Genomic DNA, 14,492 nt, shown 5'->3' with positions numbered 1-14,492 from the left:
GTCCCCAGCCTCCTGCACACGGCCTGGCAGAGAGCAGGAGCTCCGTAGTGTTGGTGGGATGACCAGTGACAGACCTTGTCCACCCAGGTGCCTTGGCTTTACGCCGGATGTTATACCCAAGGCGCTTGGCGGCCAGAGAGGGGCTGTGGGGCGTTGCAGCCAGGCTGGGCCACCAGCCTCTGGGATTGTACAGTTGGCTTTGGAGGGTGGGAGGTGAGTGGCCCTGGATCCCTGGGGCCAGTCCTGATCTGGCCTCAGTTGATTTCTGGGGTGATTTCCAGTGTCCCTACCAGAAGTGAGGGTAAAACTGAAGGTATTCTGGGGTCTCTTGAGCTGCATGGGTCGGCCTCCCCCATCTCAGCTGGTGCTCCACGTAGCCCTGTTGGTGCCGACGGACAGAAGAGGACAGAGACAGAGCTGCTGTACAAGGTCTTTTCTTTGTTGTCATGGTTGGTTTGGTACATCTTAGCATCTGCGTCATACAAAGGGGGAGCAACAGCCATGGCTTTTGGTCAGGTTCAGGGGGGCATGAGGGGGTGCCCCTCCCCTCCCCCAGGCACTGACACGTTTAAAGGAAGCAGAGCAACAAGGACACAGCACAGATGTGGGAAAAGGGTACCCCCGCGCGAGCAGGTTGGTCGTCCTCACCTCGTCTCACTAGGACCCCACCCTAGGGCCAGCACGAGCACCTCCCATCTCTCCGCTGTGAAGAGGGGAGCAGGGGACATGTGTGGGGAGGCATGTCCTTAGTTAGACCCCCAGCCCCCGTGCAGTCAAGGACCCGTGGGACCTTGGAAGGTGGAGCAATTGGGTGGTGTGGGGGCCGCTCTGCCAGCTGGGTGCCAGAGGCTCTTGGGGCTGGAGACCCATCCCCTTTCACTCACTCTAACCACTAGCCTTTGGGGTGGCTGCTTTGCCCACCAGCTGTCCCATCTGAGGGCCCTGGGCTGAAATACCCCTTCATCTCTTTCCCCTTCTCCTTCTTCCTTCTCTTTCTTTTATCTATCTATCTATCTATCTATCTATCTATCTATCTATCTATCTATCTATCTATCATCTATCATCTATCTGACACACACACACACACCCTACCTACGAGGGTCTCTTGACTTCGTCCTTGAGTTTGGGGGAGACCCTACAAGGCTTTGCTGGGAAGGACCCCCTCCAGGAGCTTCTGGACCTGGAGCGGAGGATGGCCACACATGGGAATCTCGGCCTGTCTGCAGTGCCCAGCACGACAGGCCCAGAGACGCCCTGTCCCTTCTCTGGCGGTGACCTTGCAGGACACAGCCTGGTGGGGGCCCATGTTGGGTGGTGCGCGCTCCCTTGCATCTGCTCTCCTCTCACTGTGTACAAGGTCGCTCTTCCTGGTTCCCTAGCTGGGGGACGTCTCCCATGTATGCTGTGTGTGTGCTCAGTTCAGGGGCCTGTCTCTCCTCACCCCCACCTCCCAAGTGTGTCATGCCCCTCCCATCCAGCCGGCCACACACGCCTCCAGGTGCTTACCCTTTCCTTGCTAGAACCCTCCACACACACTTTCTCCTCCCACGGCTGTGTTGCACATGGCATCCTCTCTGGGCTACACATAAGCTTCTCTTCAGAATCAGATCTGTGTCAAGAATGACAGTCTTCTTGCCCCCCTGCACCTCAGAGTGGTCCCCTAGCAGTGGCTGGAGCCAGGTGTGCCCCAGGCTGGAACTGTCCCCATTGCCGCCTCCAGGAAGGCTTCAGTCCTGACGCTCAGGAGCAGGCTGGGGGAGGCTGGTGAGGCTGGGAGGTGTGCCCAGCTGAACCAGCCAGCCTGGAGGGTGCTGTCATATGGGAAAAGCCCTGAGCCTGCGCTGGAGTGCAGAGGAGCTTCAGAGACCCCCAGGGACGCCCTCAGGCACACCATGGCTGGGTCCTCCTGCTCATCTGCGGCTCCCAGGCCTCGGTCTCTGCTGCCCAGTGGCACTCTTGGCTCTGGCCCCACCGTCCAGGTAGAGACCTTTCTGAACGCTGGGATCCACCCCTGTGTCCAGGTGTGGTTCTCCAATTGGGCCTGGGAGGCCGGGGCTTCTGCACTGTGTCCTGCCTGTCTCTGCTCGGATACCAGGGCTCCAGAGAATGACCATCCTGCCCAGGACAACAGACACGAACAGATAAGCGGACAGCAGGGGTGCGAGGTGGCTCCCCATCACAGACACAGGCGCAGACATAGGCCCCCTGGGGGGCAGCACACAGGGCGGGGGCGGGGCAGGTCCAGGGAGCTGGAGCTGCTGGGGCCCTGCTCCCCAGAGAAGGAGCAGACCAGGGGACTTTTCTGGTTCCCTAAACATCTGGATTGTTTTGTCTTGTCTTTAAAGTATTGCAGTCTAACTGATATGGCTTTAACTATTGGAAACGGACAGAGAAGACACATGTCTCTCTCTGAAATAAAAGCATAAATCCACTAAAATGGAAAACCTGCAGAATGCAAACAGGGGCCAATGGGGCAGAGGCTTCAGGGTCAGGCAAGTCGCCCCCTCCCTGGCCCCTGCTTATGGGTAGGCCCTGGCTGGGACCCAGCATGGCTTCTTGGGGCATTTACCTGGGTCCGTCCCAGGGGACTGCTGAGGACTCAGGCAGGAACCCCCAGGGGCAGGAGGACTGTAGGCCAAGAACAAGGTCTCCTGTAGGGTGTGACTGCTCGTGACCCATGGTTTGGGGGCTGATAGGGGGCATCTCACCCATGTTCTTTCTCCTCAACTGCACGTTCTGCACACAGCAGCCTTTTCAGAGCCACACACACGCACACAGCAGTCTCAGCACATGTAGCAGCAATCTGAAACACACATTTCTGCGACATCTCACACACACCATCCCTCCTGACACAGCAGGGTGTTTTGAAAACAGGCAAATACGAGCTGACACCTGCAAACTCTCACACACCTATGAGATGGCTAGCACACATAAGACACGCTCAACTCGTCCACACCACCTCAAACAAGCACACACACCGCCCCTAACACGGGCCTGACGAGTCGCACACACACACGCACACTCTAACCTTCCACCTGTGCGTGCAATCGCTGGACACGCAATTGTTGCTGCAGTTGCTGTCCCACTTACTCACGCATGCACGGACACACACTTTCCTCTCTCGTTTGCTCCACGGCCCCCCAGTTCTCATACAACCGACTGAGCAGGAGGCCTTGACAATTTGGGGTGGGAGCCTCACACATCCCAGAGGAGAGTGTGTTCTTGGCCGTGGGATGAATGGACGGATGCCTTCTGTTAAGTGGAGCCTGGCTTCTCCCCAAAGGCTTGGGGCTTCGTCCAGGAAGGGACCTCCAGGGGACCACTGGGTCCTGGAAGCACGTGGGCAGGACAGGGTGGGGAAGAAGGGTGGATAGGAATGGAGGCAGCTTGGCTGCACCAATGGGGAGGGGGGTCCCATGGCATGGGCCATCACTGCCCAATGGCTCCAAGTGTTTTCTAGGGGGCCTGGGCAGCCCCTTGGCTGGGCAAGCTGGGCCCAGACTGGCAGTGGGGCCCAGGACCCAAGTGGAGGGTAGAGGAAAAGAAGCTGCCCCGCTCTGGGCACCCCCCACAGATGAGTTAAAGTCCAAAGAGGCTCCGTGTGGAGGGACTGGCTTGACAGGGGCTACACCTTTAGGGTAAGGGGTTCAGGGGGTGCTCCTGGGCTGGGTGTCATCAGGGGAGGGAAGAAGGAGTGCCCCAGGCTCCTGCCCAGAAGACAGCAGGGCCTCTCGGGCTGGGCCTTCGCAGGGCAGGCTTCCCCGGACGCCCTTCCCCAGAGCCAGGCCACACTACAGCCTGCCCTGACCTGGAGGCCCACGGGGGGTGGGGGGGGCAGAGGCCCACGGTCAGCATGCTGGGCAGGGCTGGAATGTGTCATTACTTTGGCTGGCTGGGGACAGTGGTCCTCCTGGCAGTGGGGTGCATGAAGGAATGGATGGAGTTACCACACTAGCATAGACCCCAGGCCTCTGGAAGGGGCCCCCAGTGCTTCCCGTGCAGGGGTGAATGCCTCCTGCTAGGGAAAAGCTGTGTTCCCTTTGTCAAGTGACTCGGGAGTGAGGTGGGGGCTGGCTACCCTGGATGAAGGGGTTGCTGAGAATGGGAAGCCCCTGGCCAGGGCAGGGGGGCAGAGGCCAATTGAGGTTTTCCAGAACTGAGACTTAACTGAGTAAAAAGAAAAGAAAGAACCCAAACAAAAAAGTAAGGAGTGGGGACAGGGCGGGAGGACAGGTTACTTCTTGAACATGTCCTGCAGCGGCCCGGGCAGGTATTTGAGCACCGTGTCCAGGATGCTCTCCTCTTCTTCCTCCTCCTCATCCCCGCAGCCCGCGGGGATGGCCTTCTTGGGTCGCGTCAGGCTCCCCTCGCAGGGCTGCTCCAGGGCTGCTTTCTCTTCAGCCTCCTTCTCTTCCTTCTTCTTCAGCCCATACTGGGGAGGAGACGGTGGAGAGACCGCATGCACAGGGCAAGGAGAGGGACTCAGCTGGGGCACTCACGAGCACTCCCCAGCCTCAGTCCTCTCATCTGCAGAATGGGGACAGGGACTCCTTCTTGTGGAATTGTGTGTGTCCTCAGTATGTGCTGACTCAGTAAGAGGGAGCTGGTGCATGGGGTTTCCTTTCAAATGTATACCTGCTCATAATACCTTCTCTGTTCTTTTGAAATCCCCCAAGATCCGAAAAGCAAAAGTTTTTGCATATATTTGGACCCAAATTTTGGTGACGAAACTTGACTTCAACTGACAGAAGGCTACTTGTCACCTTGATGTATTGCAGTGGTGTGAGCAGACATGTGCTGGGCTGTTGGGCACACAGTGGCAGCCTCAGGCCCACTCGGATGCGCCCTAGCAGTGCTCAGGGCACTATGCTACTTTTCAGAAATCGCCACATTTTGGATTCCAAACCTATTTGGCCTTCAGGGTTTCCGGTAGGAGACTGCAGACTTTCACTCCTATGTGCACTCATTATCTTATGTAATCCACATAGATCCTCGAGGGGGGTGTTCCCGTGACGCCCATTTTTCTGATGAGAAGTTTGAGGCTCAGAGAGAGCTAGGTCTAAGGTCAGAGCTGGGATTCAGGGGAGCCTGAGGGCAGGGTGTGGGGATGCCTGGTACCCCCGGGCCCTTACACTCTGGGGCGCGCGGAGCCGTGCTAACCTTGTCTCGGATCTGCTGCCGGACCTTCTCGCGCTCGGCCTCCATGCGTGCGTGCTTCGCCTTGCGCTCCTCCTCCTGCTGCCGCAGCGCCTCCTGCCGCTCTTCCTCCTTCTTCTGCGCGTCAGGGTCCTTCTCCTCCTCGCCCCCTAGCATCTTGCCCATGTCCTTGGTGGCCCCTGCACGGGAGGGGTTGGGGAAGGACAAGGCGGGGTCAGGGGTGCCGGGCTGGGGATAGAGGGGCCCGCTGTTCTGAGGCCCTCTCCCACCCGGGCCACCACACCCCACACTTGGAGTGAGGGGTGCAGGGCTCTGGCCTCACCTCCAAGGGCCTGCTTCATGACGAAGTCCATGCCTATGACTCTGGTTCGTGTGCCCTAGTCCACCGCCGAATTTGCATGCAGCGCTCCTGGCAGGCCTGGCTCCGGAGAGATGCCAACCTGCAAAAGAGGAGGTAGGGGTCGGTCGGGCGAGACTTCTGCCCAGGCAGGGCAGGGCACTGCTGCGGTCAGACACATGGAGACCTCATCCTGTCAGGCACCGGACACCATCGGCCCCAGGGCCCTGGTACTGAGCGGACAGGACACGGAAAGGGGCATTTCTTGAGCACTTGCCATGTGCCAGGCACGTACGTGCTGCCAAACGGCTTCTGATCCCTGTTTTAAAACCATCTAGACAATGCTGCTTGAATTTGTTTGAAGTCAGGATTCTTGGAAAGAGCCAGTAATTTGGATCTGGGCAGAGCAGAGTTCTAATGCCACCCATGGCACATAACTTCCTTATGTGCCATGCAAGTTACTGAAGCTCCTTGACCCGCTTCCTCCTCTGTGAATAGAAATGGCCGTGTCTCCTTTACCAGAGCGACCGTGGGGACTGGAGAGAATTCCAGCCTGGGCCACTGGATGGACCCCTAGATGGAATGAGCTTGTGCTCAGGGGCGGTGAAGAAATGAGAACAGCTAGCTTGGATGAACACATCCAGACTTCTGAAATTAGACAAATGGAGAAATAAATGGTTTGTATTGCAGCATACATGTAAGTCTTGTGTTTTACAGCTTCATTTGAATTGCACATAGTGGGTTAGAGACACAATAATCTTCTCCGGCCTTAGAGCGTTTAAAGTCCCAAGCACAGGGTCTTGTAAGCACTCAGCTTCTTCGTCCTTCTCCTTTTCCTAAGTCACTTTCAGTTTTTATTATAATTTTTATTGTTATTATTTTGCCTCAGAAGATTTTCTTCAAATAAAACCTTAATGGGAAACTCAATATGCAAAGTATGTAAAAATGGAACTATTCCAATGGTGGGGGGCAGGGGGACCTGGAGCTCCCCTCCCCCCTGGCCTCCTTCTTACCCTGTTTCTTCCACATCCCTGAGAACGTGGGCCCTGATGCTCTAATTCAGAGATTTCCTTTTTATTATAACCATTCAGTTTCACTGGCTCTTTCACCACAAATCCCCTTCGGGGTGTGGATGGGACATGGGTGAGCTATCCGAAGTGTGATACGGCTTAATAGCCAACCAAGGCCAGATTGATTCCCCAAGACCTTTCATCCCACACAACTTTGGGGTCTTTATGATTTGCTAGGAGGAAAAAGGGTTCTGGGAGATGGTGGCAGAGAAGCCAGGCCATATTGCAACCAGGTTGAGTTCAAGGTCACTGGCTGTTTGTTGATGATGGATTTTCCTCACTGCTTTCAAAATGAGAAATCATATCGGCCGACAGCAATCTTTCCATAAAATGGGGCCTGACAGTTTATTTGAGGATGTCTACATGATCAGACCACCTGATGGATTGTTTTGAGGAGAGAAAGTCATGATGGTGTAGAAAAAAATCCCCGAGGGCTTTGGCATGAGACACACTTGGTTTGAAATCCTGGCTCTGGCTCTCACCGGCTCCCTGGGAAAGCTTCAGTTTGTTCCCTGCAAAACGGGAACATATTCAGGCGACCCTTCTACTGATATTTGAAGGAGAAGAGGAGGTGTTAGTCAAGTGCCTGGTGTGTAGCAGCAGCTCATTAATGTGAGCCATGGCGGGTTGCGTATTGATGGGGACACACCGAAATGGAACAACATTTCCAGGAAATGCAAGAGAACCCACCCTGACCCAGAACTCTGAGTTTGAAGGCTGCTCGCTCAGTCCATCAAGATGTTTTCATTTGATTAAAAACACTGTAAAGAGACAGCATCTCTCAGAACGGGACAGGAACCATGACACATTGAATGATTTGAGGAGCTCCTGGGTTCCCCTTCTGTGTTTACATGCAGCTCAGGGAATTGCCAGGAGGCGCTGGAGGATGCAGGACTCTCATTTGAGATGCTGTGCATTGGTTGACAGGGCACGTGTGCTGTAGTGCCAGCCTCATCCCTAACTTGCTGCTCTGGCAAGTCTCTCCCGGGCCAGATGCTCCTTCTGGGCCCTTTCCCCAGCGCTTTCTGCAGCATTGGAACTGCTGGCTCCCCACTGTATCTCCATCCTCTCTCCTCTCTTGGTTCTGTGACTCTGTCCTTTCCTCTCCCCTGTCTCCTGCTTTCCCCTCTCTCTTTTGTGCTTCTCCCTTTCCCTTTGCCTTCTCTCCAGGCTCTCTCCTTTCTCTCTCTCTCTCCTTTGCTGACTCCTCTTCTTTCTCTTGTTTTTTCACTGGTCATCTTCCCAGGACTCTGACCTCAGCCTCTGCCTCTTTTTCCTCTGTAATCTTTCCCTGGGGAAAAATCATCCTTGAAAGGGGCTTTACTGACCACTGACACTGATGACACCTAGGCATGTATCTGGTACCCTGACCCCTCTATTTATCCATCTAACCAGCATTGCTCAAGGGCTGAGTTTCCTTGATGCTTGTGTCCCTGTCACTCTAGGTGGCTGCTGCTCCGGGCCTGCTGGGAGTATTTGGACAAGGAGTCCTACTGCCCACTCTAGTATGCCCCTGTCAACTCTTAAGCGATTTCTTGTTCGCCTGTCAAGAACCCCCCCCAAACCAATTTCTCAAGTCCCAACGTACTCCGACCCCATCCCCCACAGCAGGTGGCTTTCCTCCCCCTTCATGTGGAGTCGAGGAAGGCATACCTGACTTGGGTCCTCAATCTGCTACCTTTTACCTGCACGACAGTGAGGCATTGACTTCACCTCTGTGGGTGCCAGTCTTCCTTGTAAAGTGAGGATTCTAATACCATTTTGAAGGGTCAGAAATACTCTGTGGAATGTGTTTGGTGACCACAGGGGGCTCAGTAGTTGGCGTCTATGATCCTGATCAAGACTAGGAACACCCGCTGCTGTGTGCTCCCCTCCTCCTGGCTCCCGAGGAAGAGGCCCCCGCCTCCCGCTGAAGCCAACCTGTCTGCCTCAGCTGCACGCTTTCTTACCCTACACACAGCTCCGCCTTTGTCCGCTCATCACTCCCTCTTCCTCCCATCTCCAGCCCCTTCTGCGCCGGTCCCTTTTATCCCCCTCCTTCTCCAACTCTTGCCCTGAGCCCCACCTTGCCCTTAGTCTCTGTCCTCTAACTTCGTGGTGGAGGGGTCTCCACTTGGTGTCTCCACTTCTTCTCCCAGTCAAGCCCTCGGGCTCTGTGGGATCAGAGATTGGCTGCCTCTGCTCTGTCTCCACACTGCCCTGGTCAGAGTGGCTGAGGCCTCCTAAGTGTCAGGCCCACGAGTGTTTTCACAGCCGCCCGCGTCCTCCACTCCTCTGTCTCTGTAGCTGACGGTGGCCTCCCCCCCAACCCCTGCCCCACGGTTTTTCTGCGGAACCTCCTGAATTCCATGACACAGCACTCCTGCGGTCTTCATCCTATTAGACGGTCTCGCTCTCCTTTGCTGGCTGCTTTCCTTTACAATGTGGCTTTTCCTTAAGCAATCTCTACCCCTCTGTCCCCTCCGACTCCCCCTCCCTCCCCACTGTCTCCCTTGGGCATCTCGCCCACCCTGATTGGTTTCATAAGGGTGAGCCTTCTTCAGCCGCGGATTGATCTCTCCTTTTCTCCCTCTATCTCTGTCTCCCTCCTCCCTCTGCCCACTCTTTCCCCAAAACTGCACATTGAATACTCTGCTAGATATTGTCACATGGATAAACGCAATCCAACCTGTCCAAGGACCCATCTCATGCAGGCCTTCCCCACCCAACTGTCTTTTCCTCCAGCACGCCGCGTTCCAATCGCCTCAAACGAAAATTCCAAAGTCAGTGAATGCTTCATTCGCGCACTCACTCTCTCGCTCACTCACACTGCAAATGTTCTTTGAGAACCTCCTCTCTGCCAGGCATGGTCCTGGGTGCTGAGGCTGTGGCAGAGCACAAGGGAGTCCGGGCGTTTGCTCTTGTAGCCGTCAGGGGGCTGGAGAGGCAGACCCTGGGCAAAGGCCACACATGGAATTGCTGAGTGACACTGGGGCTGGGTGCTCAGGGAGAAGTCTGGGGCCTGTAGCTTCCCAGCACTCTCTGTGTCCACACTCTCCTCTCCTGTGGCTGCTAATAGTGCCTTGGTTCGGGGCCTCAAGCCTTACACTCTGTCCCTCCCCCAGCTCTCATCCATCCTCACACGGCTGTCCGCTTAATCTTCCTAAAGGGCAGACCTGCTCATGCAAACACACCCTGCAATGGCTGCACGTGGCCTGTCAAACCGACCTGAGTGCTGCTGCTGAGACTCACGTCCTGCCCAGTCCAGCACCTGCCTGCCTCGCTGTTCATTTCCCACCCCTTGCACGTGGCTCTGCCTCCGCTGTACCCCAACACATATTCTTTCCAAACCTCTGGGCATTTGTTCATGCTGTTTCCACAGCCTTGAAACCTCTCCACCTCGTCTCTGCCAGTTCAAATCCTGGCTCTGCTACTTACTAAGTGACCTTCAGCAAGTAACTTCATCTCTTCTCATCTGTAAAATGGAGACAATGATATGTATGCCCAAGGCATATTGCGAGCATTAAACGAGGTAATGCAAGGAAAACGCTCAGCTCAGTGTTTGGCACTTAGTAGGTGCTCAGTACATGCTAGCTGTCATCATTAGCAGCTGGAGTAGTGTTAATTCTCAAAGATCCCTCTCCAATGTTACTCTCTCCATGAAATTTCCCACTTCCCCTGGATGAGATGTCATAGTGTCTTTCTCTTCTGAGACCCATGGTGTTTTCTAGGGCAGCCTCGCCTACCTCCAGCCCGCGCTTTCTGCCAGGCGTTGTTTTTCTCTTCTCGGTCCCTCTGAGCTCCTCCCAGGGAGGGCCTGTCTCTTGTGCCTTTCTCCTACCCCAGAGGCCACAACAGGTCCTGGTTCTTGGTGGAGCCTCAGGATGTATTAGCTGGATTGAATTTAATGTTGTGTCAGCGACTATGTGAGAATGTATGCGTTCAAAGTATGATTCTGCGTTCTAACTCCGAGCTTAGGTGGCGTGTGAGTCTCTGTGAGCGTGTGTGCAGGCGTGTGTGTAGACGTTTTGCCATATGCCTGTTCCGAGTGCTGAGGTCCCCAGGTTGCCTGCAGTTGAGGATTTTAGCTAGACCGCCAGGAGGCGCTCCTCAGCGGTTCTGCGGGCAGCTTTGGTTCATCCCGGCGCGGGAAGGGTGGTGGTGGTGGTGGTGGTGGTGGTGGTGGCGGCGGCGGCGGTGGTGGTGGTGGTGGGGGTGCTGGGCTGGGGGAGGGGAGAAAGGAAGGGGGTGGGGTGTGCTGCTGCTGCAGCACCAGGTTTCCTTGCCTTCAGCAAGCCCTGGACCCAGGACTCGTCTTCGGCTTCCCCTCCCTGACTATCTCCCAGCCTGTCCCACCCCGAAGGCAGCGCAGGCACCTCCTGAGGCTCTGCTGTCTGAGTCCCAGGCCGGATTCGGAACTGGACCCCAGCCATCTGACATGCAGACTCGGACACCTGCAGTGTTTGTCCTTGGGGTTGTTTTTCTGTTCTTTATGACTCAAGTCCGAGCGATATTCACCACAACTCAATTCAACACTCATTTGGTTTTGCACGCGACCCTACGCTAATTGCCCTGGCAGATACTGGGAATGTTCCTCCATCCCCACCCCCACCCCACGCCCCTGGAAGGGAGGAGCACTGGGGGAGGGGAAGGGGCAGCAGAAAATGAAAGGGGGTTGGGAACCGCCTTCCGCAGAAGACCAGAAGTGGCAGGGGCTTTGCGTTGCCCGGCAGAAGAGGGGACAGGAATCCTGGCGCCCCTCTCTGGGTCCACCACGGAGACCAACACGCCCCGAGCTCTCTCGGTTGGCCACTGAGCGTGCCCCTCCCCCCAACACATAGCTCCAACCCCAAGACCCAGCCCGGTCTCAAACTTTGCCAGAGGAGGGGGCAGAGGAGGGCGGGTGAGGACGTACAGGAGATCGTTCCTGATGGCCCCCAGGCAGCGGGCTGTGCAACCTAAACCGCGGCTGCTCCTCCGAGGACAAATAGTCCCTTTGGCTCCCCGTCCCCAAACGACTTTAGGTTGTTTTCCCCTCCACCTTCCGTCTGTCCGCCCCCTCCTCCCGCCCTCTGACTCACTCCGGGAGCCCGAACTGTACCCCTCGGGAGCAGCTCCCTCCCCCGGGGCCAAGAAGGCCCTGGCAAGCTCCGGGTTAACCACAGCCTGAAGTAGCTTAGGTCCACGTCCCCCACCTCCACCCCCACGAGCTCGAAGTTCTTCTCTGGGTTCACACTTGAGTCTCCCGCTGCCCTCTGGGCGGTCCTGGCTCCCCAGGCTTCTGTCCTGGGGTCTCCGGCTCCGGGGCCCCCTCCTGCTTCCCACTTTGCCCGGCTTCACTCTCTTCCCTCCGCCTGCTCGCTTCCCATTCACGGGGAGCTGTCCTTTCAGCACCTCGGCGAGCGCTCCAGGGAGGGTGTGCTAGCTGCTGCCTCGCAGCCTCCCCTTCCGGCTCCCGGCAGTCCTGGGGAGCTGTCCCCCGAAAGCCGTACCCCCCAGCTTCCCCAGCTGCCCTGCGGCCTTGAGGTGAGAGCCGGGACCCTGTTGCCCACAGCCCGGCTCCGCCCTCCCGGCCCACAACCAGCACCGACCTGGCAGCCCCTGCAACAGTCTGAGCCACTGCAGGGCTCCAGCCGTATTCAGCGAGGTGGTTCCTTTGGCTACTCCAGCTCCCGCCGCCGCCTCGTGCAACTCCGCCAGGCGAGCTGGGGCCCCGGCTGCTGCCGGAGGCGCTCTCCAATCACGCCCCTCAGCCAGGCCCTGACGTGCTACCGCTCCCCTTCCAGATGGGAAATTCAAATCTCTCTCTCTCTCTCCCCCTCTCTTTCTTCTCTCCCGCTCTTTCTCTCTCCCTCCCTCGCTCTCTCCCTGTCTCCCTCTCTCCCCTCGCTTCCTCCTCCCGCCTCCCTCTCCCTTTCCCATTCTCCCTCCTTTCACCTTCTCTTTTCTCCCTCCACTCCCCTTCCTCCTTCACCTTTCCATGTCATCCTGTCGCTCGCAGCCACCCCTGCCCACCCCCCTCGCTGCCACCTGTCCTGGCCACAGCTCTTTGGACTACAAGCTTGCTGCTTCCACGCACTGGGGGGCAGTGGGGATCCGGCGATGGCGGAAGGGTTCTTTAATGCAGAACTCCAAAGTCGCCTGCACAGGAAAGCCCTTCTTGATTCCTCCGGGGAATTGGCCCACTCTCCTCAGGGTTCCCACCACGGGACACACACCTGTTTCAGGGCTGTTCTCCTGTGTGCATGCCTCTTGCCCATGAGCTCCCAGGAGCCAGGACAGCCCTCATGTCTTTGCAGCCCCTCAGCATGGCGTGTCCCCACATGAGCACTCAGTAAATACTGATGAATGGCGTGGGTAAGGCCCCCACAGGGGATAAGGAACCTTTCGTGTGGACCTGGAGGGAGGAGACTGCTGCAGAATGCAGTGGACTTTAGGCCAGTCCAGTCCCTTCTCGATCTATAACCCTGTGAAGAATAAGGAATCCTTTGGCAAACTGTATTCTAGAAGGTCATTTCTTTCTGTCTCATGCCCATGGAAGAAAAGGGAACTCCAGGCCACAGGGCAACACCTGCCCTTGTCCCCAGCCTTTCCTCCTCTCACGCTTTTAGTTTTTGTTTTATATTTCTCTTGTAATAAGCCTTTCCATTCTGCCTGCCATCTTTTGGCTCTAAAATGCTTCCTTTCATCCAGCCCAATGTGTAGGAAAATGGCTCTGGGGAGGAGGGGCCTCACACCAGGACTTAAAAGATTTGCAGGAGTTCGTGCATCAATCAGGGTCCTGTCAGAGTGGAGATGACTTCTGCTTCTGTAAGGGAATGGCTCCCTTCCAAGAAGGGAGAGGCAAGAAATGCAGAGGGACAGGATCTGCCAGAGGAAGGAGGCATGATTTTGTTCCAGCAAGGGGACTGTTCCTTTACTTATGTTCACAGTAGAGGTCTCAAAGGGGGGGGCCCCCCCGGAAGCCAGAGGCCGTCGGTGCACCCACCTCCTCACCTGGAGGGTCACCTTCTGCAGCTCGTCCCCTTCTCCCCTTACAGGCCGTGGGGCTTGGAACAGGGAAGGCCCTTCCTTTATGTCCGAGTCCCCTGCTATGTGCGCCACCAGCATGCTCATGTTTTATTTTTCTTCCTTTCCATGGCAGACACTAATAGAGGGGGGCAGAAGGGGGGGTGTTTGATTAGAATAACTTAGACTTGGCATGAACGCCTGAGGGGAATTCTGGGCAGGGCGATCTGTGACAGTCCTTTCCCTCCTCTCTCCTTTCTCCCTTTTCTTCTAGAACAGAAGCTCAGTGAATGGGACCTGGCTGGCAGTTACAGTTGGGGTTTTTCCACAACGGCCATTGCTTTTGACATGGACGTTGACCAAGCTGGGCTGAAAACCCAACTTAATCTCTAGAAAAATACTGAGCTCAGACCTGAGCACCTCATTTAAGATGGGATTTAATAAGCTCGAGTATGTTTAGTGGGGGAGGGGGTGGTTTGGTGGCGGACATCTGGACATCCGGTCAGGAGGAGAGAATGTTGAAGAGGGGTTAGCCCTTGAGGGGCTGGCAAGGCTTGCTCAGTTTATAATTCAGCTCTTAGCTTGGTACCTGGCAAAGTGGGTGCTAAGAAAAGGCTTGTTGGACGAATAAATGACCATTGCAAGGGAAGAGGAGTATGACTGTTTCTACTGGTGCTGAAGACAGAATTAGGGCAATAGGGGAAAAGGGAACCGGGGGAGGAGAGGAAGACAGAATCTTTAAGAAGAACCTTCTACCAATAGGAGCTGTCCAGCCGTGATATGAACTCATGTGAGGCGGTGAAGTTCCCCACCCCTGGAAGATGGCAGTTGGATGACAGACGACAGCTAAAGCCCCCTTTGAACACAAGCGTCTGTAGAAACTGCATGAGCTGCCATGAATCAGGTCTAGCTGCAGAAAATCTGACTGGTGAATAAAAGGA

At 56.1% G+C, this 14,492-nt stretch overlaps 1 protein-coding gene across 4 annotated transcripts in view; it reads right to left on the bottom strand.

Annotated features, from left to right (window-relative positions):
- Nucleotides 1–418: 418 nt before the first annotated feature.
- CPLX2 (complexin 2) overlaps nt 419–14,492 on the bottom strand; it is a 71,800-nt gene continuing 57,726 nt past the window's right edge. The window contains exons 1-4 of one of the 4 annotated variants that reach the window (XM_033096361.1): nt 13,540–13,690; nt 5,480–5,597; nt 5,161–5,336; nt 419–4,432 (exon numbers count right to left, since the gene is read on the bottom strand). In XM_033096361.1, coding sequence (XP_032952252.1) covers nt 4,235–4,432; nt 5,161–5,336; nt 5,480–5,510 — 405 coding nt within the window. In that variant the 5' untranslated portion in view covers nt 5,511–5,597; nt 13,540–13,690 and the 3' untranslated portion in view covers nt 419–4,234. Of the gene's footprint in view, nt 4,433–5,160; nt 5,337–5,479; nt 5,598–12,134; nt 12,385–13,539; nt 13,691–14,492 lie in introns of those variants that run through there. The other 3 variants (XM_033096360.1, XM_033096359.1, XM_033096358.1) reach the window with 3 other exon arrangements.

Source organism: Rhinolophus ferrumequinum, chromosome 24, assembly GCF_004115265.2.
Source record: "Rhinolophus ferrumequinum isolate MPI-CBG mRhiFer1 chromosome 24, mRhiFer1_v1.p, whole genome shotgun sequence".
NCBI classification, from domain to species: domain Eukaryota; kingdom Metazoa; phylum Chordata; class Mammalia; order Chiroptera; family Rhinolophidae; genus Rhinolophus; species Rhinolophus ferrumequinum.
The sequence above is the reverse complement of the archived record's forward strand: the minus strand, read 5'-3'. Positions and strand labels throughout refer to the sequence as shown.